At 40.9% G+C, this 22304-nt stretch overlaps 4 protein-coding genes and 1 non-coding gene across 7 annotated transcripts in view; 2 read left to right on the forward strand and 3 right to left on the reverse strand.

Moving 5' to 3' along the window:
• Positions 1-8394, reverse strand: part of slc5a6a (solute carrier family 5 member 6a) — a 25066-nt gene extending 16672 nt beyond the window's left edge. For both annotated transcript variants that reach the window (XM_046060524.1, XM_046060525.1), the window contains exon 1: positions 8283-8394. The gene's annotated coding sequence lies outside the window, so the exon portion shown is untranslated. The remainder of the gene's footprint in view (positions 1-8282) is intronic.
• A 2032-nt stretch (positions 8395-10426) lies between these two features.
• Positions 10427-15762, reverse strand: rpl7l1 (ribosomal protein L7-like 1). Of its 2 annotated transcripts, none has more exons than XM_046060528.1 (6): positions 15711-15762; positions 15067-15175; positions 14720-14883; positions 13049-13186; positions 12844-12953; positions 10427-11307 (listed from the first exon to the last, which is right to left on the reverse strand). In XM_046060528.1, exons 1-6 carry the CDS (start codon positions 15722-15724, stop codon positions 11099-11101), a joined length of 744 nt encoding a protein of 247 aa, XP_045916484.1. In that variant the 5' UTR covers positions 15725-15762; the 3' UTR covers positions 10427-11098. The 2 variants fall into 2 exon arrangements, with proteins under 2 accessions (XP_045916484.1, XP_045916483.1); XM_046060527.1 differs by lacking the exon at positions 15711-15762 and adding an exon at positions 15302-15345.
• Positions 15763-18015: 2253 nt separating this feature from the next.
• On the forward strand, positions 18016-18933 carry LOC123977500 (histone H4). The gene has a single exon (XM_046060236.1). The coding sequence runs from the start codon at positions 18113-18115 to the stop codon at positions 18422-18424; it is 312 nt and encodes a 103-aa protein (XP_045916192.1). The 5' UTR covers positions 18016-18112; the 3' UTR covers positions 18425-18933.
• Positions 18934-19105: 172 nt separating this feature from the next.
• LOC123977499 (histone H2B 1/2-like) lies at positions 19106-20114 on the forward strand. The gene has a single exon (XM_046060235.1). The coding sequence runs from the start codon at positions 19484-19486 to the stop codon at positions 19853-19855; it is 372 nt and encodes a 123-aa protein (XP_045916191.1). The 5' UTR covers positions 19106-19483; the 3' UTR covers positions 19856-20114.
• A 241-nt stretch (positions 20115-20355) lies between these two features.
• Positions 20356-20427, reverse strand: trnad-guc. The gene has a single exon. It is a non-coding gene; the product is annotated as a tRNA-Asp (tRNA).
• Between the last annotated feature and the right edge of the window lie 1877 nt (positions 20428-22304).

Raw genomic sequence — 22304 nt, forward strand, 5'->3', positions numbered from 1 at the left:
CCCGATAGCTCAGTTTGGCCGGACGGCCAGCTCTAGGAAGGGTTCTGGTCGTCCCAAACGTCTTCCATTTGAGGATTATGGAGGCCACTGTGCTCTTAGGAACCTTAAGTGCAGCAGAAATTTTTTTGTAACCTTGGCCATATCTGTGCCTTGCCACAATTCTGTCTCTGAGCTCTTCAGGCAGTTCCTTTGACCTCATGATTCTCATTTGCTCTGACATGCACTGTGAGCTGTAAGGTCTTATATAGACGGTGTGTGGCTTTCCTAATCAAGTCCAATCAGTATAATCAAACACAGATGGACTCAAATGAAGGTGTAGAACCATCTCAAGGATGATCAGAAGAAATAGACAGCACCTGAGTTAAATATGAGTGTCACGGCAAAGGGTCTGAATACTTATGACCATGTGATATTTCAGTTTTTCTTTTTTAATAAATTTGCAAAAATTTCTACATTTCTGTTTTTTTCTGTCAAGATGGGGTGCTGAGTGTTCATTACTGAGAAATAAAATGAACTTTTTTGATTTTTGGAAAATGGCTGCAATGAAACAGAGTGAAAAATTTAAAGGGGTCTGAATACTTTCCGTACCCACTGTATATAGTGGGCACGTTGATCTGCTGTTTCACAGAAACCTTTGCTCCTGTAGAGAGTTACAGGATTGGAGCTGGCAGCCCTTCGTTGCACTGCTGGGCAGAAACAATAAGAACCCAACAGTTAAGATGCCATACTAACTTTAGTCACCCCCCCTTCCAAATTTTTAGTTTTGTTTATTTCGTTGTCTATTTATCATGAGTATTGAAATGTATGAAAGCACAAACAAATGTTATTGACTAATAATGTCAGAACTATGTTTAGGATATAAACAATTAAAAAATAACCAATTGTATAAGCAACTCTATTTGTGTTCTTTGTATTATGTCTTAAATAAAAAGTCAGTTGAAAAAAAGATGCCATACTAAAATTGGCAGTATCAATGTGAAACAAATGCAATAAATTCTGACTTTCAGGTTCAATATGAATCAATATTCTGTGACTGCATTGCCTATTTCCCTTTTTTCAAAAATGTTTCAGAAACACATTTTAGTGTACTTTAGTGTGAACTACCATTTTTTTTCCTGCTTGAAAAAGGGCCAAGCACCTCTCCAACTTGCATGTGCAGTCCTGCCTGTGTTTTGGCCAGGCAGTGTGTATGAGACCGCGTCACAAAACACAAGCCACACAAGGAGGTCAGGGAGACCGTGGTTGCCTGGCAACACAAGGACAATGATTATACATTACATGAGGTAGCCAGAGCTGAGCTGGCGGCCTCGGTGCTTTCACCCATACATTACCATTTTGTGTGTAAATGGTGGAAAACAGAAGACCCTGCTGTTTGATGGTGAGAGAGCAGGTAGAGCACTGGAAGGTTCGCAGCAGAACAGGTCAGACTGGTGAATGAGGCCAGTGCTTTATAAAATCCTATCAAAGTAGTTCACAGCAAACCACGCATTTTCATTCTCCTCATCAGGCAACCAGACCACTCAAACAGAATATTAAGAGGGATTAAAGCAGTGAACCTGAGAAATACTAAGGAATTCTTCTTCTTGTCCTCGACAGGAAGAGACAGAAATGTGTCTTATTTTGTATCAGTCATAAAACTGATTTTAAATGAGAACAGCAGTTCCATCTCATTTCACAATTTTACAAGGTCAGTTTGATTAATAGCAGTGCAGTTTGTCTTTTCCAAATGCCTTTCAAACATTATATACTTATCTGGTTATTACAAGGTGGGGTATGAGATTCTGGAGAAATCTAATACCATAAGAAATACCATGACATAGAACGCACGACGACACAACAGCTAACATAACTAGCATTAGCTAAGTTGTGGGCTAGCAAACTGTGGCGACAGTTTCTGCAGCAAAGCTAATATGCAGAGAGGACGAGACCGTCCCAGAGCCAGCACAGCAGCTCCAGACAGTGATGCGATACAACTCTCCTGCTACTATAGTTCAGGTCAGCCCCATGCGTACTGCCAACTACACTACATATAATTAGAGCTGGGCGGATACGCTTATCTCCCAGTTTGATACGATCACGATGGGGTGCCGATTCGATATGTATTGTGATTCTACAAGTATAGCAATACGCTATTACCATTTATTAAAATGTTTTTTTTCTTTTCAATCTAAACTGTCTGGGGTCTGACTGTGAGGACGTCAAATATCCAAGTTCCGAGTTTAATTCAACTGAATTCTATTTATATAGGGCCAATTCATAACAAAAGTCATCTCACTCCACTTTTCATATAGAGCAGGTTTTAGACTCTTTGTACTATTATTTACACAGACCAAACAATTCCTACCGTGAGCAAGCACTTGGCGAAGTGGCAAGAAACAACTTCCTTTTAAAAACAGGCAGAAACCTTCAACAGAACCTAGACTCAGGATTGTTCGGCTATCTGCCTCGACCAGAGGGCGGTACTCAAGCCCAGAGTGCTGAGTTTGCATCATCAGTTTCATGGGGAAATTAATGTTGAATCAGTGTTGAATGCTGAGCTGAAATCCATAAACAGCATTCTGATGTAGGCGTTGTTTTTCCTCGAGGTGTGTGAGGGCTGAGTGGAGGGCAGTGGAGATGGCATCCTCTGTGGATCTGTTGGTTCTGAAAGCTGAAGAGGGTCCAGGCTGGCTGGGATGTTGTTCTTTATGTGCTGAAGAACCAGTTTCTCAAAGCATGTCATCAGAATAGGGGTGGGTTCCACAGGGCGGTAGACGTTCAGACACTGCAGACTTTGAAGGTGCAGGAATGATGGTGGCTGTCTTGAAGCAGGTGGGAACCCCTGAAACTGAAAATGTCAGTAACAACATCAACTAGCTGATTGGCACAGGTTTTTAGTACACGGCCAAGAATGTTATCAGGCCCAGCTGATTTGCTCATATTCACTCTCAACAGGACTCTCCTCACGTCTGCTGTGGATCCTGACAGGGGCCGGTCCTCTGGAGGTGGAGTAGACTTTCCAGCTGACTCCTTGTTGAGGAGATCAAAGCGAGCATGAAAGGTTAAGTTCATCTGGTGATGTGGCCTCACATATGAAGCTTCCCCGCTTTGGTTGCCTGTGATGTTTTGGTGTTGTTGGTGTTGAGGTCTCTTGCCAGTCTCTGCTATGTCTCCACTTTGCCTCCTTGATGCTGTCTTTCAGTCTCGCTCAGTCGTAAAATATATACAGTTAAGATGACAACATGTAGACTTTGAAACATAAGTGAAGAGGATGGATCCAGGAGGATAAATGAGCAGCTTCAGGTGTCATCCACTAAGTAGGATAGAGACCTGAAAAGAGGACAGGCCACACAAACATACGCGAGGATAACAGCATTCACACAGACAGGACACACAGAGGGAGAGCGCCATGGTAACATGAAAATTAGGAGAGAGGGAGAAAAGGGGAGAAGCTGAATCTCCTGAGAGACGAAGATCCAGATAAACAACTGGATTTAACTCCTTTGGCAGTCTCCCGATATTCATGAAAATTCAGAGCTGCCTCGACCAATCTCGGACATCGGCGGCGCAGATGCAACCCCCCGACAAGTGCCAAAACTTGATGACAAAATAATGCTTACTCACAGGCTATCATCAGCTTTGGGATGTGTGCACCCACAGGCCCCAGATCTGTATCTCAGAGACCGAAAAGGCCAATAATTTAAGTAATCATTAAACCTTCAGCTGAACCCTGGCCTGCTCACTGACATAACTACCAACAACACAGACTGAGACAAGAGGAAGATAAACGGGAAGCATCACATTTTGTTACTGATGCTACATCAATCTTTTGCAGATGCTATGTACTGTAGTTCAAGGCACACCAAGACAATATTTTTTATATATATATATATATATATATATATATATATACATACATACATACATACACACACATACACATACATATACACACACACACACACACACACACACATACATACATACACACACACACACTGTATACACACATACATACACACGCACACACACACACAGTATAATGGACACCTTGATCTGCTGTTTCATAGAAACCTTTGCTACTGTTGAGAGTTATAAGATTGGAGCTTGCAGCCGTTTGTTGCACTGCTGGCCAGAAACAATCAGACCCCTACTGTTAAGATGCCATAAAATGAGCAGCATCAATGTGAAAAACAGGCATTAAAAGCTGGCACATTACAAAAGGGCATGGTATTAAAATCCCTCCAGTGCTAAAAAAAAAAATAAAGAAGCCCAGAAGCTTCACAGTTACGGTAGGGATACAACATTGAGGACATTTTCCCATCGATTAATAAACACGTGTTGTTGCCGATTACACCGTACATTTTACAAGAAAAAAATATCCATCGATGACGCTCAATATCTGTAGCATTGCGGGGCCTTTTTTGGCAGTCTTGCTCTTGTAGGGTTGCCTTCAGGTGATGTCACCTTCACCTGAGAAAGTTTACAGATTGCCAGGTGTAGTGCTAAACTATATCTTTAAGTACTGCAGCGCACCTATGATGTGCGCAGATGCAAGATGAAGTTGTGACTTGTTTCGAAGGTTATTTAACCACTGTTCCTATAGTGGCAAGTTTACATACTTTAGTCAACTTTCACTGACCACGCAATCAAATGCAAGACTGACTTTATGAATTATTTCATCACTTTGGGAATATTAAGTGGCAGCAGTGAACACACAGGTGCAGATGTTGGTTTCGGTTGTTTGAAGGCTGCGTCATTAACAAGCCCACAAGGCTCACCTGGGCCTGAGTGTGGGGGAGAAGAGAATTCCGAGGAAAGTGCGAAGCATATTTAAAATTTATAATAATAATGTTCGTGGGGATTAAAACCTGTCTATCAGCCATTGCCGATGGACGACGGAATTGTCTATCGGCCTAACCCTAACCCAGAAGGAAAAAAAAAAATTTCTTCACAGCTTTTTACGTGTGCAGACCGCCCGGGTACATTAACGTCAGAATCCAAAATGGTAACATAAGAAATAATTTACACAAAAAAGGGTATTGTATTTTTTCAAATATTTACAACTAAAATATACAAACCCATAGTTTCACTGTCATTTTGTGGGAACCACTAAAGGTTACATCACGTGACGGACTTCATATTGCAGTTTATTTTCATTGGGATTTTATTTATACAAAGCAGCTCTGTCCAGCAGCCTAACCTGGAGCACTTTTTCATTTTGACATGTGTGAGTGAGAGAAGGTCCTGTAACCTGCTCTCTAAAAGTAGAGATGCACTGAAATGAAAAATTCTTGGCCGAAGCCGAATATAATGAAAAGAGACTCTCATACTGCAACACTTGAGACAAACTAACAGGATAAAGTCTCTAACCTGCCTGTCAGCTCGCACTGGGCCGTTTCAGTGGATTTACCATAAAGGCTTTAATACGTGTGCACTCCAAATGTAGGTGCAGCTAGCTTATTCACCTTCCAGTAACGATTGACAGAAACAGTCAAAGCGGGTCAGACCTTTTGTTGCATTTTCTAAGAAGTCAGCCACAGATGGAGTGGGTGTGCTAGGAGACAATTCAGCAGAACAGCGTCTGCAAACAGACATTTTTGCGTCTTTCTCTGAAACTTTAAAATGGTTCCACACTGCCTACTTCCACTACTGATACAGTATGGAAATAGTTGTAGGACTGTAGAAGGACTATGTTGACACTAACAGGATACTTAACAGTAACCCCTCAGGCTACTACAATCTGAATAGTGTACAGTTAGTGGCTTGCATTAACATGGCAACAAAATACAATACTTAGGAACGTTCAATACAAAGAACATGGCTCACAGCAAGCAATTTGCTTCTGCACCAGTTGGTCGAGGCCTATTTCTCTACAGCTGTGCCTTTCCACTAGCCTAGGAACCCAGACGAATCCGCCAAGCTCATGTTTCATTTGCTCTGGCAGATCCGTCTGGCCCCCTTCCCATCTAGACAGATTTTCATCCGAAGTGGATCTAATGTGGGGCAGTTTTGATACGAAGACCAACAGAAGTGTGTCCAGTCCACATGTGAAAAGTCACATATCTCACTGCTCTTATGGGTTGCAAGTTTGGACCGGAGTCCAGACAGCAGGCCTGACCAGCACAACGCACCAAGCTAATGAAACTTGGACCAAACTGTCAAACTAGACAGCGCTGATAAAATGTTTATAAGCAGCAAACATAAAGAGCTACTGACCAGTGAAATATAAAATTGCTACCACTGATTTATGTGCTGGTACATGTTGGGCATGGGCTGAATACTGATAAATGCTAAACTAGGTGTGGGCAATATCACACGAGAATCCAGCCCTGACTTGTGACATAGCCTGCCCCAAACATATAGCAGAGACACTGAGCGATCAGAGGTTGCGTTAGACTTTGTGTCTGTCATTCTGACACACAAAAATTCCATCATAATCAATAATTAGGTCCATCTGCCATTTTGATTTCAAATTTTTTATGATAATGAGACATATAGCTTAATTAATAGATTATAATGTAATATGCAGAAGTTACAGAAGATGCATTTTTAAGGGCATGGAGAGAAAAGATGAACAGACTCCTTATGTCACCACACAAAGCAGATGAATCAGTTGTACCCGATTACTAAAGGTGTCAGAACACACAGTGCACTGCAGTTTGCTGCGTATGGGGCTGCATAGCCGCAGACCAGTCAGGGGGCCCATTTTGACCCCGGTCTACTGCCAAAAGTGTGTGCATTGGGCACGTAAGCATCGCAACTGGACCATAGAGCAATTGAAGGTGGTAGCCTGGTCTGATTAAATTACATTTCCTTTTACATCACGCGGATGGCCCAGTGCGTGTGCGTCGCTTACTTATTTATAGTTTAATGTGGGCATGTTGAGGAATGGATATGAGGCGGATCCACAGGTGCACATTTCCAGGTTGACTGTGATTCATAAAGGGAAAGTTACCTGCAGGTGTGCGCCCGGTGTTTTAAATCTTTTTTTTTTTGGCTTAACGCCATGTTTGTGCGCACGTACACTTTAAGGACAGGATTATTCGAGAAGCACCTTCCTATGATCGCTGCACAAAACATTACAAACTCTATCCAACTTTCTCTGAAGACACAATTACGGGGGTCCTCAATTACATTTGTTCAATTTGCATTTCCTGTGACTATTTCATAATAAAAGTCAACATGTCTTTCGCCAGTTAAATGCTAGTAATGTGAAGCTTCAGAAGTAGGAAATGTTCAGTCACCAAATTCAGCATTTCCACAAATTTCTCCACAGATTCCCAATTCCTAGTGCAGCAAATATATAAATATTGCAATACTTTCATCAGTGGCCATTCTGTGAGCAGGATGGGGAGCTTTGTGGGACCGGATGTGGCCTGCAGACCACCAGTTGATGATGCTGCTCCACTGTATTGGGCCAGGGAAATGTGTTTGAACTTAAGAGTAAGGCACTGGGAAAGGCTTCAATCTGAGAACCAGTTAGCACAATGTCACCAAACAATGAATACAGTGACTTCAGTTTTCAATCTATTTAGGTTACACCATGAACTAAGAAGCAGCAACCAAACAGCAGAAATACATTTCAGACACCCAATGCCTCTATTCATTCTCAATAAACATCTGTGACCACTCAGTCCTTAGTCAGGACTTTCAAAAGTAGTCAAAGTGCCTCCCCTCTCCCGGTAATAAGATTAAACAGGTTCACTCAAACCAAGTGAGCACTGGCTTTTCACAGAACAGTGTAAGGATATAGTGGGGAATCCAACAACTGTCTGTTAACCATTAACGCTATTGTCTAAAAGGTCACCCCCAACATAAGTTACAAGTTAAGCCCTCAACGTCTACTGATAAAGAATGTGTGTATTATTTCGGTACATATTCCCGTTCCAATATGCAATGTAGACAAATGCCTGCTGTCGGCTAATTAGTCCCCACACGCTCCGGCAAGTCCTTCATTTCAGCTCCAGTGTGAGCTAGCCAGCCGGCGTGCTAACGTGGCTGAACGATGGTGCAGTTAACTGCGCGGGACAGGACATTAACCCGCTGTCCTGTAACCAATACCGCTGCATTTACTATCGCGCCATGAGGAAACGGCAACCTGCAGGAACCAGCACACACAAACGTGTTTGATATTTAACTATGCGCGCACATGGTCCTGTTGCCCAATCGTCCACACTTCTTTCTGTTATCAGGCGCACCGAGGTCAGCTAACACCCGGCAGCCTCACAGACGACGACACGCGTTTCAATCCTTTCCATATGAATATCGTCAGAATTGAGTAAATCACTGAACAGGCTTACCTTTAAGCATTCCTCGCTGATTAAACACTGACGTTGCGGCACATCACTCGCATGTGTTCGTTGGATCAGGCGTTGACAGACCGCCCACTTTACTAGCTGGCTTCACGCGCTCCTGGTAAACCCACAAGTCATTTTCCGCTTTCGGTTATTTATTATCGTTGCTACACTTACATGGTTTGAATCGTTTTGGTTGAAAATACTACTACTACTAAATACACTATAGCCACAGTAGGTTTTTATTGTTAAATAGGCTTAGTTTGCCATTACACGGCTTTAAAGCGCTTAATGCAGCCAGTAGAAATATTCTACGTAGGACTGTGTCACATCCAATCAATTTCAGCAAACATCTCACTGTGGGTCAATCTCAAAAGCAGAAGGGATCAAAAAACGCAGTAGGCCTACTCCTTTGCAGTTAAATATTTAACAATTATTATTATTCCAACATAAAAACAGTAACATGAGTGTTATTTAAATCACCCGGTTGGTTCTATAAAATGTTTAGAATATGTTTATTTATTGAGAACCTGTGGACCTTGTTTAGCTGGGGAAACCAATAGAGATCAAAGTAAACATGAAGTGAAAGTAGGAATGGGAGTCAAGTGCCATGAGGATTACAGATAATAAGCTCGAGCAAACTTCTGCTTCAAAATTCCTTACCTTACTGAGATGGACCCCCCCCCACCAAAAAAAAAAACAACATTAATTAGGTCAGTACTTTGGAATTAATCAAGTTAAATAAGCAGTGGCTCACCATACAATAATAGCCCCTTTCAGGGGTGACATAAATCTTTTTGTCATGTTCCATTTATTTTTTTTACTCTTTTGTATTTGAGTGTGTTTTGGAAAGTGAATTGGAACCATAGATTGCGTGGTGATTTTGCAATGTAAATAAAATTATTTGATTTGATATTTAATCAGCAATTGGCTAAATTGCTGCAGAGACCCGCCTCATATGCTGTTGAGATATGCAGACATGTGGAGGGGAAGAGGTTTTCTATTATATTTTATACATAGTGGGTGCATTCCATATAACAAACGCACAAATGTTAAAAATCTGTATAATTAATTTTAATGAATGTTTTTTGTGGCTCGGGGAGGACTGCGCCCTCTGATGGCCTGCCGACCCTGCTTGCAGTCCTCATTCGCCACATTTTCCAAATCCTTATAATTACGACCTTTCCGACATAGCATGCTTAGGCGGGCTGAAATATATGTGAATAGGCTGGTGCATTGATTTATGAGCACAAGTTTTCCACTTAGAAAGGAATGCAGTATAACTACACTATAAAGCCAATGAAGGTGACTCACAAGATAAGCAGCCGTCTGTCGAAATCATTTCATCACTTCAAATGTGCAAAGAACCGGTTCAGCGTTTCTCATAACGCCAGTCTGCAACCACTGCCGCGGTGGAGGCAGGGAAGTCATCATTATTAATTGCCATGGCAATGTGCCTGCCGATTGATTTTGTAGACTTGACATCACTTACCCCGCAAAAAACATAGACACGGTTGTCTGTTTCTTACCTGTTCATTTCAACGTCTAAGTACATTGTGACAGGACTATCCTCCGTAGCATCCATCTGGCCGGCGACACACACATACACACAGGCGTCCACTTTGGGGAATACATCAATGACATTCATCAAGCGTTCCCGGCGCCATTCTCCATTTCTCCCAGTGCGCATTAGCAGAAGCGCAGCTGCATTGGTTGCCACATCTTTCCCCTCCTCTGGCTGGTGACTCATGCCTCACTGAATTCACAGTGACACCAGTCTAACACCACGGGGGAGAATGAGGCTGAACAAACATGACATAATCCCATAGCCTTAACTGATTACATTCATAAAACTAATAATTCTATGTCCAACCTGATAGAAATGCATTTAGGGAAACCATCATCTAAACTTTCTTCAGCACTGACAAAGTCTCTACACACTTCACAAAGTTCTGGATGATTAGGGAAATGCTGGCTGATCATATAATGTAAACTACTTGGAGTTGGTGCAGGGTGCCTCTGATAATCAAATTACTAAAACCAGAGCAGAGTATCCACACATCATGTTTCCTGTGTACAGTGATGGCACCTTCTGTATGACCAGACATGCTCTCATTTTCTATCAAACATCTTAATTATCATTACAAAAGTACTGGATCTTTTTTTTTTATTATTGTAAAAACAAAGTGTATCAACAGTGAATCATAAGTCAATGAATGAGTGTTTAACAGATTTTCAGACTTCACACCTTTCCACACTGAACACTACTAAATGCAGTAAATGAGCTAGCTGTAGATGGGCTGGTTGCTCCTGCATGCAGGACAAGCCGTCCTAATTATTCTATGACTGTCCTTGCATAGGTAATAAGTAGGGATCAATTCTTCTGACAAATTGAGGAATATTTTGTGTAACAACTAAGCACCTTTTGACAATATTTTACATGTCACGAGTGATTCAAAATATTGTTACACATTTTTACCAAAGAGCATAACTGCTTCCATTAATCCATGGTCGGGGGGGAGGGGGCACTACATGATATTGTATTTCAAACATGTGCAAAACAAAAAAACAACATGGATAACGATAGTCTCCACTTTAGGTCCTTCTGATGTCTCCCAGCAGTTGCAGTTAGAGAGTAAGTGTAACCAGAGAGTGGGTGTACAGATTAATGTATGAGAAATGACTCTGGGGGACTCCCATGAGCTTCACTGCCAAAGAAACCAAAAATATTTTTAACATATTTTGACATCATTGGCTGTTGCTCCTCAAGAACAAAAGCTTTCTCGAAATAACTGGAGTGTCCACATTGGATGCGTTTCTCCTCAGTTCAGCTGTCTGATGATAGAGTTAATGTCTGTATCACGAAACCCAGGCTTTCCCAGGTCCTTCAGGAGCCCAGCCTTATCCCTGGCAGCGTGACGAGCCACTGACAACTTGAAAGGCAACAGGAAGTTGTTGGCAGCCCGGAAGGCCTTACCAACCGAGTAGATCTCGTGAATCATGTCCTCCAAACAGATGATGCCATGTTTACCTGAGAAACAAGAAGGAGAGGAGAGTGATGAGAAAGGAGGTATGGAAAGATTTTATGGATGACAGGATGGTGACAGAGTGTAAACAAGACCAAAAAAGGGAGGGGACACACACACACACACACACACACACACGTGTATGACAAGAAGGCTGTCCATTTTTTGAGCTATTATTTAAAGCTACACAAATCAAGTTTTTCATGAGATAGAACTTCAATTAGAAACTGAAATAACATTCAAGTAACAAACAGATACATACAGCCCATGCACCAAACTAACCATTCTGGGATTAGTGCACACGGAAAACACTTCATTCACAGATTTCAGTATGCCAAATTTTTGTTTTTTAGGGCGTGCATGTGTAAACAGCCTAAAACAAAATGGTTTACCAATTTTAAAGGTTCAGTGGGTAAATTTGTGGCATCTAGTGGTGAGTGTTGCGAATTGCAACCAGCAGCTCTATGTGCATTCACATGCTCCTTTGATGATCCAATTGAACTGTGTTATAACAGTCTGACACTTTGTGAAGTGTCAGAACAAGGGCCAGTACAAGACACAAATCTCACTGTTAGAAAATACTTGCTTATGTAAATGTCTTAAGTAAAAAAAGTATCATTGTTAGCTATGGACAGAGACCCCAGCCAATTCTAAACTGATCACCAAAAGGCATACAATAACAACTCCTGTCAAATTAACAGTATAAATACACATTACATTGTTTAAGTTTTTAAATATCACGTCTTGGTAATATAACATTGCAGCATTTTTTACCTTCAAGTATTTGAACACACACACTTGCTTTGAGTTTCCCCTTGAGAGGTATAAATAGACTTTTCCCCTTTTTTCATTTAATCTGAATACAGCTTTTCCCACAGAATGACAGAACTGTGGCGGAGGTGGGTATATTTCTATTTCTAGTAGCTTATTTCACCCTTTTTAATTCTACTTCATTTTCCACCTTATTTTAGTGTTTACTCCCTATTTGAATCTGCTCACCTTGCTTTTCCTGTTCTCTGGTCTTTTACTGAAAAAAGGCATAACTTGCCCCACCTCTTTCATGTCTCTCTCTCCCTGTATGTGTCTGCTCTGCTGACTTTCTCCATCAACAGTATGTTTTATAAAGTTACAGAAAAGAGACAGAACTCGTCTTTTGGATTTTTCCAGCTGTGATTCGCTTTCCACAGCAGCAGGTGTGCCGCATGTGGAGGAGGCTTGTTAATGCCGTAGCCTATTGAAACAATCAGCACCACATGGTACCGGATGACATCTGCGGCCGCATCTTGTAACATAATACCAGATAACATCTCTCTCTGTGTTTCTCGCTATAACGCTAAAATTGGGTCGCCAAACATACTTCGGCAGCTGTTAATACACCTGGTCTTGCAATAGAGAATTAAGGTGATTGCGCTCAGTAATGACCTTGCAATCAGCAAGTAGAAGTTCATTAACTTGAGTGAAATTTAAGTTTGACATGAGTGTTGGTGATGTGCCTTGGTATCATTCTACGGTGGCTAAATCAAACTGAGGAAGAGACTCACCCATGTGCTGCTCAATGAAGGCATTGTCTGTGAGAGGAACTCTCCTCCTGCCTATCCTGGTCTGTCCTCTCTTCAGAATGAGCTCACGAACAGACTTCAAGTTGGGAAATCTGTTGGGAAGCTACCATGTGTTTATAACATGCAAAAGACAAAAACAACCCCCCCCCACCACCACCAAACAAGTACAAAGTAATTTGTTACTTACCCCCAAGCCACATAGGGCTCCACCACCTTCATCATGGCTACAGAGGTCTTGTTGATTTTGACAAAGGCCCCACTGAAGATCTTCCTCAGCCTCAACATCTGGACCACCTTCATCACTTTAGGACTGACACCTTTAATTCTAACAGGAGAGGATCATCAATTATTTTTCTGTCTGCGGTAGCCCACGATTTTAAAATCAGATGAGATTTTAAAGTCCTCTAGTGTGTACCAGGTATTAGTTAATCTTGCTTCCTACAAGGAAGTCTGGAAAGTAGATAGCCACAGAGGTAGTAAAACACATTTGACACAGCAAGGAAGAAAAGAAAAACATGGCAACGCAATCCTACAGTAACAAATATCATGCCGTGCTCGTTTAAGCTCACGATTAACCCTGCTTTAAAAGGTGGGGTATGCGATTGTAACATACTCGTCTTTTTGTAGAATCACATACACCTCCATTAAGAGTTTCCAGTTTAAAGAAAAAAAATATAAGGTATCTTCTATACGTTTCTGCACTTTAAACTGAGTCTGCTTGCTGTATTGTGAGACTGACCAGTTCATAAGTATCTAACCAAAGAATAGGATGTGTACATTAGGCTTGGGCCAATATAAAACATTTCAAACCTGTTTGATATTAAGCCAAATGCCGTACCAGTAACACATGTGAGTCAGCCGCTCCCAAGTGTAACAAAATGAAATCCAATGAATGAGCCCCCCCCCCACTTCACAATACAATCATTTAGTTCGATTAACAGAAAAAGTGAGCAACAAAGTGTTATTCATTCAGATCTACCAGCATAGTAAAGAATTAAAGGCATGTTCCATATAAAGGCAGGGTGAGTTCAGTGATTTAAGCACTTACCCTTGAATCTGTTATGTTAATGACTGTACCAACAAACTATAGCTGGTTAGCTACTAGGGCTGAATGACTGGGGGGTATATTGTGATTATTATTATTATTTATTATTACCCTAATAGCCAATCATTTCCTTTGGTCTGAATGAAATGATTTGCAGGCCTACCAACCCTTCCAGCGCGCACTCTGCCTGTGCACTCACTACGCACGAACATGTGTTTTGGGGCTGTCTAGCTGTCTCTTGCCTACAGCAGCTTAAAATGTCAGTGACAACTTTGACTATTCCAAATGCTGGCTCAGTCTGTTCACATAATATCAAACCGGTTTAAGTTTGAACACCGGACAAAGCGGAAACAGACAGCCCTGTGGTACATTCAAATTCTCAACATCTAGACTAAACTGATGACAACATTTTACTTATGGTCAATGTGTACGCAACTCCCCCCAAAACTTCTCCACATAACTTATATGGCTCAAGTTACATTAGACATTGAGAGGGAAGTGAACTGTGATGTGAGGTAAATGCATGCAGCATGTAGAGGGATTATGATTTCTGACTAGTTTACTACACCTGCTGCCTCCCACGAGAAGATTCTTAACTAAACCTACCAAACGAGTGCTCACTTTGACACTTTGACACAACTCATCTGTTGACAAAATGTTCACTGTATAACAGATATTGGACATGATCTCCTGTTTGCGTGTGTACAACCAATTTCAGCTTTTGATGAATTTCTGTATAGCACACCTATTTACGTAACAGAGACAACATCGGGAGGAATTTCATTTAAAAACCCGTTGAGTCAAAGTACTCACTCTCTGATCCGGACGGCGAAGGCTAGCCTGTTCTTAGCAGGAGGCAGAGGGGCAGGGGGCCTGTGTTCGCCTCTGCGGATGCGAGTTTCATCACGATGCTTCTTGTGACTGTCTTTCAAAAGGTCTTCTAAACGCTTGAACTTTAATGATTTGCCTTTTGATACCTGGAATAATGTAGAAATACACACATAACTATACAGCAGCACATAAATATAGATGGTATGTTTGTTGTAAAGCCTGATCTATCATTTATCATCATGTATCACAGTTTAGTCCTTATGCTTTCACTTGTTTTTGACTTCTTAACATGTTGCAAAATAATCCCAAGGGAAAAAATTCTCATTTACCTTTCTCTTCTCAAGCAGTGCAAGCTTGGCTTGTGTGGCTTTAATAGCCTGGTATGCTTTCCTCTTTTTCAGGAGATACTCAGGAACTAACTTGATCACTTTTTTTGACCTGAGAACAGAGGCATACAAACACATAGTCAGTGAGGAAAGCTTTTGTGAAACATATGACATCCCCATGACTTCTATACTGTAAGGCTTCTACAGCCTTAAGACGTGGTGGGAATCAAGCTGTCACCTCTGTCCAGACGATAACGTTAGCCACATGTAGCGTCAGCTTTCCAGTTTGATTATTGTAACGTTCACTTAACTTATTGTCAGCTGCTCAACATGTGTGAAAATGACTAAATCCAAACAGAACATACAAAATATAGGGTGTCAGCTACACAACTCCAATTACACATAAGTAGTTCAAAATGTTCACTAAATATTACAATAGCTATGTCGCGGCTATCTCTCGGTAATGTAAAGTAAACCCCATGTGAGATAAAGCTCCCTAAATGCTCTTTTTTCTTACCATCAACCCTCTAAATATAGGTCTTGACAGAATAAGCAAACCTTTTATTTCCTGGAAAGACTCAAAGCAATATCACTGCATGCAAAGAAAGAACGGATGGACTTTGATATAATTAAAAACAAATACATACTCAGATTCGGCCATGGCGAAATTGGAAGACTCGATCGTCGCGCGGAGATGACGTCATAGCCTGCTGTGTTTATGCTGCGTTCTTGGCAACTCGGAAACTTTCCGAAAGGTGATTTGGAAATATGTTGCTAATGTTAACATCGGTGCACCAGGGGCACTGCTAGGGGTTCAGTTGTGTGCACACTTGACAAATAACCATCAGTTTGTCAAGGTCAGACATGCACCTGGAAAGAGGTCGGAAGTTTCAACTGCGATAACTCCGAATTCCCAGTAGTCGGGAACGCAGCATTATTTTCGGCAGTAGGGCACACACTGCCATTACATCCAGCGGTCAACAGAACATTAATATTTAGCCATTTTGTATGTCTCGTGTAAATATTTAGATTCTGCTAAATACGCCCTATCACCGTATAAACATCTATTTACTATTTATCAACAGAACAATATAGGCCTAACATAGGCTGTAATAAAGAGTTGTGTGTACCACTTACAACCAACTCAGCTACTGATATCCTGAACTTCACCACAGGTTAACAGAACTTTATATGTAAAATTTCAGATCTAGGCTATACATCAAGCCATGTAAAGGCCGCTAAAAGACATCTGAGGAGATATCTGGCCTACACTATAGGCCTACCATATTTCATTGACATTTACGTTTACATTAAGTGACTTATTTATTTACAAATTCCATTTGCAATTGTTTGGTAGGCTTATTGGAATTCAGTTTAATAGGAAAGTGTTTATGTTAGTAGCTATCTACAGAGACTGTCATGTGGCATGTTGACCCGCCCCACCTTTTGCTATGTGGGGGAAGGTAGGCCTAGGCTAATGTGTGGGGAGTAAATGTTGAGATTCAGTCTTTCAAGCACTATTTGAGCACCTTTTATGACGTGAATGGAGTTTCTGTGTCGTTGCTTTATGAAGTTAATTTAGAACAATGTTCGGAACATTTTTATGTGTGTTAAAAAAATGATTCTGATTTTTGAAGAGAAGGGAAGTTCTTAAAAGCGAGTTTGAACAACCACTTACTCAGAGCCCGATACTTTTAATGTGGAAATAAAAGAATAATAGCCTACTAAAATTGACATAGCTACATGCCATGAGAGCACATCGAATCAACACACTCATATTGTACAGGGTTGATTTACTGAGTTGATAACCAGCTTCATGTGACTGCTTATCCTGATTGTGATTGTTGGGGTGAAGACAGATAATGAAAAGATAACCTGGGCATGTTGAACTTGCTTCAACTGCATCAAACATCCAGCAACAATTTTGGCAAACTGGAAGGTAAGCTGAGTGTCCGTGGACCAGTCCTTTATCTTTACCTAACAAATAATGACTGGAATGATGAGGAGCTGGAGAAAACAACGCAGAGCATATCACACCCACCAAAGCACGTGTACAGTAAGTACATTTTTTGTTTGATTTTCTACTGACTGATCATTCAAAATTGATTTTGGCTCAAACCGCATCATTAATTGCCAATCTGTTATCAATATCATTGAATCTTTTTGTGTGCTGCCAGCCGCTGGTCCATCATCATTTGCTGTGTTCCACTAATGTTGTGTTTGCATGCTGATGTTCCTTCTGACCAATAGGGTTCATGAATTGATTTTCTCAATGCATGTTATTTAAAGCAGGAATTTAGTAGGATTGCTTCACCTGCTTAGACTATAAAGGCTAAGAGTATTTAAACTAAGCATCGATCCATACAAGAATGTGTGAATGAATAAAATGTATCACCACACGTTTTTTTCATATTATAATGAAGTATTACTTCAATTTATAGACTTAGCAGGTGAAGTAATATTTTAGTGGTCTGTATCTTAATCAAGAGTGACTGTTTCATGTTTCTAACTGACATAATAATGTCTGTTTTAGTACCGTCTACCTCAGGGTCCACATTACCTGCTGAAACGAGTCACTAGTAGATGGTAATTACAGTGTAATTTGTTTCTCCATCTGCGAAACAATCATGTTAATCAATAAAATGGATTGTCTTATGCTCTGTGGTAATTCTGTTATACTTCAGTCATAACTGATGAGCGCTGCAGTGAAGAGATCTGTGCCTCTTCATCCTGAGCTGCTGCAGTTTCTGGTGAAAGAGCTTCTAGTCACCAGCAAACTCTGTCGGTCTCAGCGCCAGGTGTGTATCGTGGGCTGATCTTTATATTCAGTTTTATTTTCTCCAAAACAATGTCTACAACGTGGCCCATGTGAGTGTTATGTGTACAAATAAGGTATGTTGGTGTGGGGGCGGGGCTTTAGGAAAGCTGAGTATGGCCCCGCCCAGCGACACTCGGGCCTCTTTAACGTCCGCAGAAAAGATGTAAATACCCAACTGCTGCGCTTCAACGGTACTTTTTACGCTGTCCGTAGAAGAATCAAACCGGCAAGATGAGTGGAAGAGGCAAAGGAGGAAAGGGGCTCGGTAAAGGAGGCGCCAAGCGGCACCGCAAAGTGCTCCGCGATAACATCCAGGGGATCACCAAGCCCGCTATCCGCCGTCTAGCACGTCGTGGCGGAGTAAAGCGGATCTCCGGTCTGATCTATGAGGAGACCCGCGGTGTACTCAAAGTGTTCCTGGAGAATGTGATCCGTGATGCAGTCACCTATACCGAGCACGCCAAGAGAAAGACCGTCACCGCCATGGACGTGGTGTACGCTCTGAAGAGGCAGGGCCGCACCCTGTACGGCTTCGGAGGCTAGACTTGCTCCAGACCCGCTGATACTCAAACACAAAGGCCCTTTTAAGGGCCGCTCACTCATCTGAAGAGTTTATCCTTCCATCAACTACTACTAATTAAGTTTCTCAGTGTCATTAATAATGCAGCTACCATCTGAGAGAAATGATGGTTTAAGGTGATCACAAGCATAAAATTAACCCATTAGTAAAAACTACCTACCCTGAATCTTTATTCATTATAACTTCAAAACGCTGTATTTGGTTAACTGAATGATTTTTGGGGGGTTCCCTATATTCAGTTCACACATTGAACCAGTATGTTTGCCTCAGAAATCATTTTTAACATCACCAGTGACGTATTAACTTCATAATTCTGCTCCCTACATCTCAGAGGGCATATTGAGATCTTACTAGGTGTTTGCATTACAACATGTAGTGCTGTTTTGTAATTTTAACTACCCAACAGTTTTTACAAGTAGGCCGGCAGCTGAAACGATTAGTTGATTGATAGCAAATAAATTGGTAAAACATTTGATGTTTCCAGCTTCTCACATGTGAAGATTTGCTGCTTTTCCTGTGAAAGTCTGTAATAACTGTAATATTTTTAATAACATTGAGATTTGGACAAAAGCTATTTTTAGAATCTTTACAAACCAAATCATCAATTGATTAGTGGAGAAAATAATCAGCAGATTGATCTAGAATGAAAATAATCATTAGTTACAGTTCAGAATGAGCTCCAGTTCAACAACTACAGCAGCAATGTTCTACTTTACATGAATGATGAGGAATAATGATGAAAGGATAAATAATAGTATAACAGGCACAGTGGACATTGTACAGTGTAGTGTTAGTAAATTATCTGAATACTTCAGTCAATACACTCAACTTTAAAAAATCAGTATATTTTTCTGCTTAGAGGAATGCTTATCAGCGCTTATTTCGAGCATGCTCAGTCGCGTTTAAAACTCAGCCAATCACGTACGAGGGACAGCGCAGCCTAATTTACATCCAGCGCATATAAATATTCAGCCTGAGAGCTGTAGGGCTATTCGTTAAAGCTGCAAACGACGTGATAGAAGATGCCTGATCCCGTGAAAGCGCCGAAGAAGGGCTCAAAGAAAGCCGTCTCCAAGAGCGTCACCAAGACCGGCAAGAAGAAGAGGAAGACCAGGAAGGAGAGCTACGCCATCTACGTGTACAAGGTCCTGAAGCAGGTCCACCCCGACACCGGTATCTCGTCCAAGGCCATGCTGATCATGAACTCCTTCGTGAGCGACATCTTTGAGCGCATCGCCGGCGAGTCCTCCCGTCTGGCTCACTACAACAAGCGCTCCACCATCACCTCCAGGGAGATCCAGACCGCCGTCCGCCTGCTGCTGCCCGGTGAGCTGGCCAAGCACGCCGTGTCTGAAGGCACCAAGGCCGTGACCAAGTACACCAGCTCCAAGTAAACCCGCTGCTGCACCACCAACACAAAGGCCCTTTTCAGGGCCACCCACTGCTTCAACTAAGCGCTCTTTCCTGTTGACGTATGTAGTAATTACACCTCATGTCTCTTCACCTTAGTTACATCTTTACCATAATATGTTCTGTTCCGATTGCGCATCAACTCCGACCTTTACTTTGTCATGTGCTGGATATATGAATGTAAACATTCATATATGTTCCTGCGGTCCAAGCAATTTGTAGAAATAAATTCCTCCTTTTTAATCCGACATGTCTGTGTCACTCTGTCAACAAATTACTAACTATATTAGTGTGTATGTGTGTGTGTATATATATATATATATATATATATATATATAAAATGAAGAGCTATATTATAGAATGTGACACATGCATCCTCCGTATTCGTAATCAATAACCATGACCTGATTCGTGGTAGATCATCATTGTTTATAGTATGCTGGCAGAACCTCCTATTTCAATTTCAGTTATTATAGAAAATATTCTCCCCGTCGGGGAATCGAACCCCGGTCTTCCGCGTGACAGGCGGAGATACTGTCCACTATACTAACGAGGAAAGGTACCCGAAGTTCTTCTCATGGCGGAAAACATTCATGTTTCCATACAGGGCTGCTTACAGCTGCAGTTTTTTTTTTAGACCACCAGGTGGGGCTGTTTCCTCTCCTGTTTACTACTGAGACTGTTTCCAGACCTGCCTGAAGGAGAATTACCATCTCAATCTGTGAAGTCCTGTGTGCACATAAACTTCATGTTGTAACAATTCACCTAACCACAAGAACGGCAAGGAAAAAGTACAATAGGTTATAGCGGATAGCGAGCTGCCTGCTTAATTTAGTCACGCCAAAAGTAAACTGATAAAATGTGCATTAACAGAATAAAGATTGAGTTATGGTTTTAACAATGTGTATTACAGAGGTGGAACCAAGACATTGTTTTACAAGTAAGTTTCAAGTCCTAATACATAAGTCCCAAGTCGACACCGGTTGAGACAAGCAAGTCAAGTGTCAAGTCAAGTGTTAGGTCCTAAACTTTTTTAGGACATTAACATGAGTTAAAAATGAAAGAAACTTAATTGAATAAAGGTTTAACCTGTACAGCAAAAAGGCAGAGGCACAGTTTCATACAACAAATGTCTTATTTGAATTGAATGAAGTTTTACACATAGTTTTGTTTATATCATAATTTATATTTGGTCTTGGGGAGGGTATCAAGTCATTTTGAGTAAAAAGGCTCAAGTCCATGTGACGTCATGAGCCATTGGTGTTAAAGTCCAGTTGCAAGTCTTTTTTTGATTTTGTCAAGTCGAGTCTACAGTCATCATACTTGTCATGTGACTTGAGTCCACACCTCTGGTGTATTAAGTTTTAGACAAAATTATACCACACCTCCAGACTGCACACAGTTAATTAATCGACATTAGGAAGCTCAGAATACTTTCTTGATTCCCAATGGGAATTCAAACAAGACAGACGTCATCATAGTTTACCACACACATTTAACCCCCAGAACCCCAATGGGCACAGACCAAAATGTAAAGCACATGTGAGGGGAAAACAGTAAACACAAAACATGTTCACACTCACATCAGCTATACATTAAGGCAGTATTGGTGACAATGTTATACTTCATATATGAGACACAGTCAATATTCTCTCCCACTACGATCCGGCTGTTAACAATTCTATCTTGCTATATTACATCATATCCTTCCTGTACATATTTAAACTCATTATAATAAGCTTTGGACATCAGAACATACAGTCTTGACTTCATTTTGTGCAACAACAAAATAACATTACCTGTAGCCTATTACAAACAAGAAACCTGCAGAGAAAGAGGTTTCCACACAAACTGAAGTTGAGTTTGATCAGTAATGCGATTTTGCTGAATCAGATTTTCTGTGCTTGTCTGCCATCAAACTGTTAAAGACACATTTCTCCCTGAATTCAACCCAAGAAAACTAAATTTACAGACCTGTTTTCATATAAATTAAATACATACCTAGGGTTAAACCTCAAGTTAATGTTATTTCAGTTAGTTTTGATACAGAGGCAAGAGAAATGGTTTGTTTTATTTATTCCACCCCAAATATTTGGATTTTATTTAGTTCAATTGTGTTTAAAGGTTTATCTGCTAAGAATTTATGGTATGCTAAAGCAGATTTATAACAGATATTTGATTCATAAATTCCTCTCAATACATTAAGCAGCTGGGCCAAGGCCATAAACAAACCTACAATAAATTCATAAACAATGTAAAGTCTGTAAAATCACATATTGATTTTAATATTTCCCATATTTAAATGAAGTTTGATGAGTCTAAAAATACATCGGCCTTTAGAGACCCATTATGTGTTAAATTAGCTAAATCTAAAATTAAGTCTGTAAATTCCCGGATAAAATACAAAGCAAGCAGATAATAAAATTTCTTTGT

This window comes from Micropterus dolomieu, linkage group LG10, assembly GCF_021292245.1.
Source record: "Micropterus dolomieu isolate WLL.071019.BEF.003 ecotype Adirondacks linkage group LG10, ASM2129224v1, whole genome shotgun sequence".
Classification (NCBI taxonomy): domain Eukaryota; kingdom Metazoa; phylum Chordata; class Actinopteri; order Centrarchiformes; family Centrarchidae; genus Micropterus; species Micropterus dolomieu.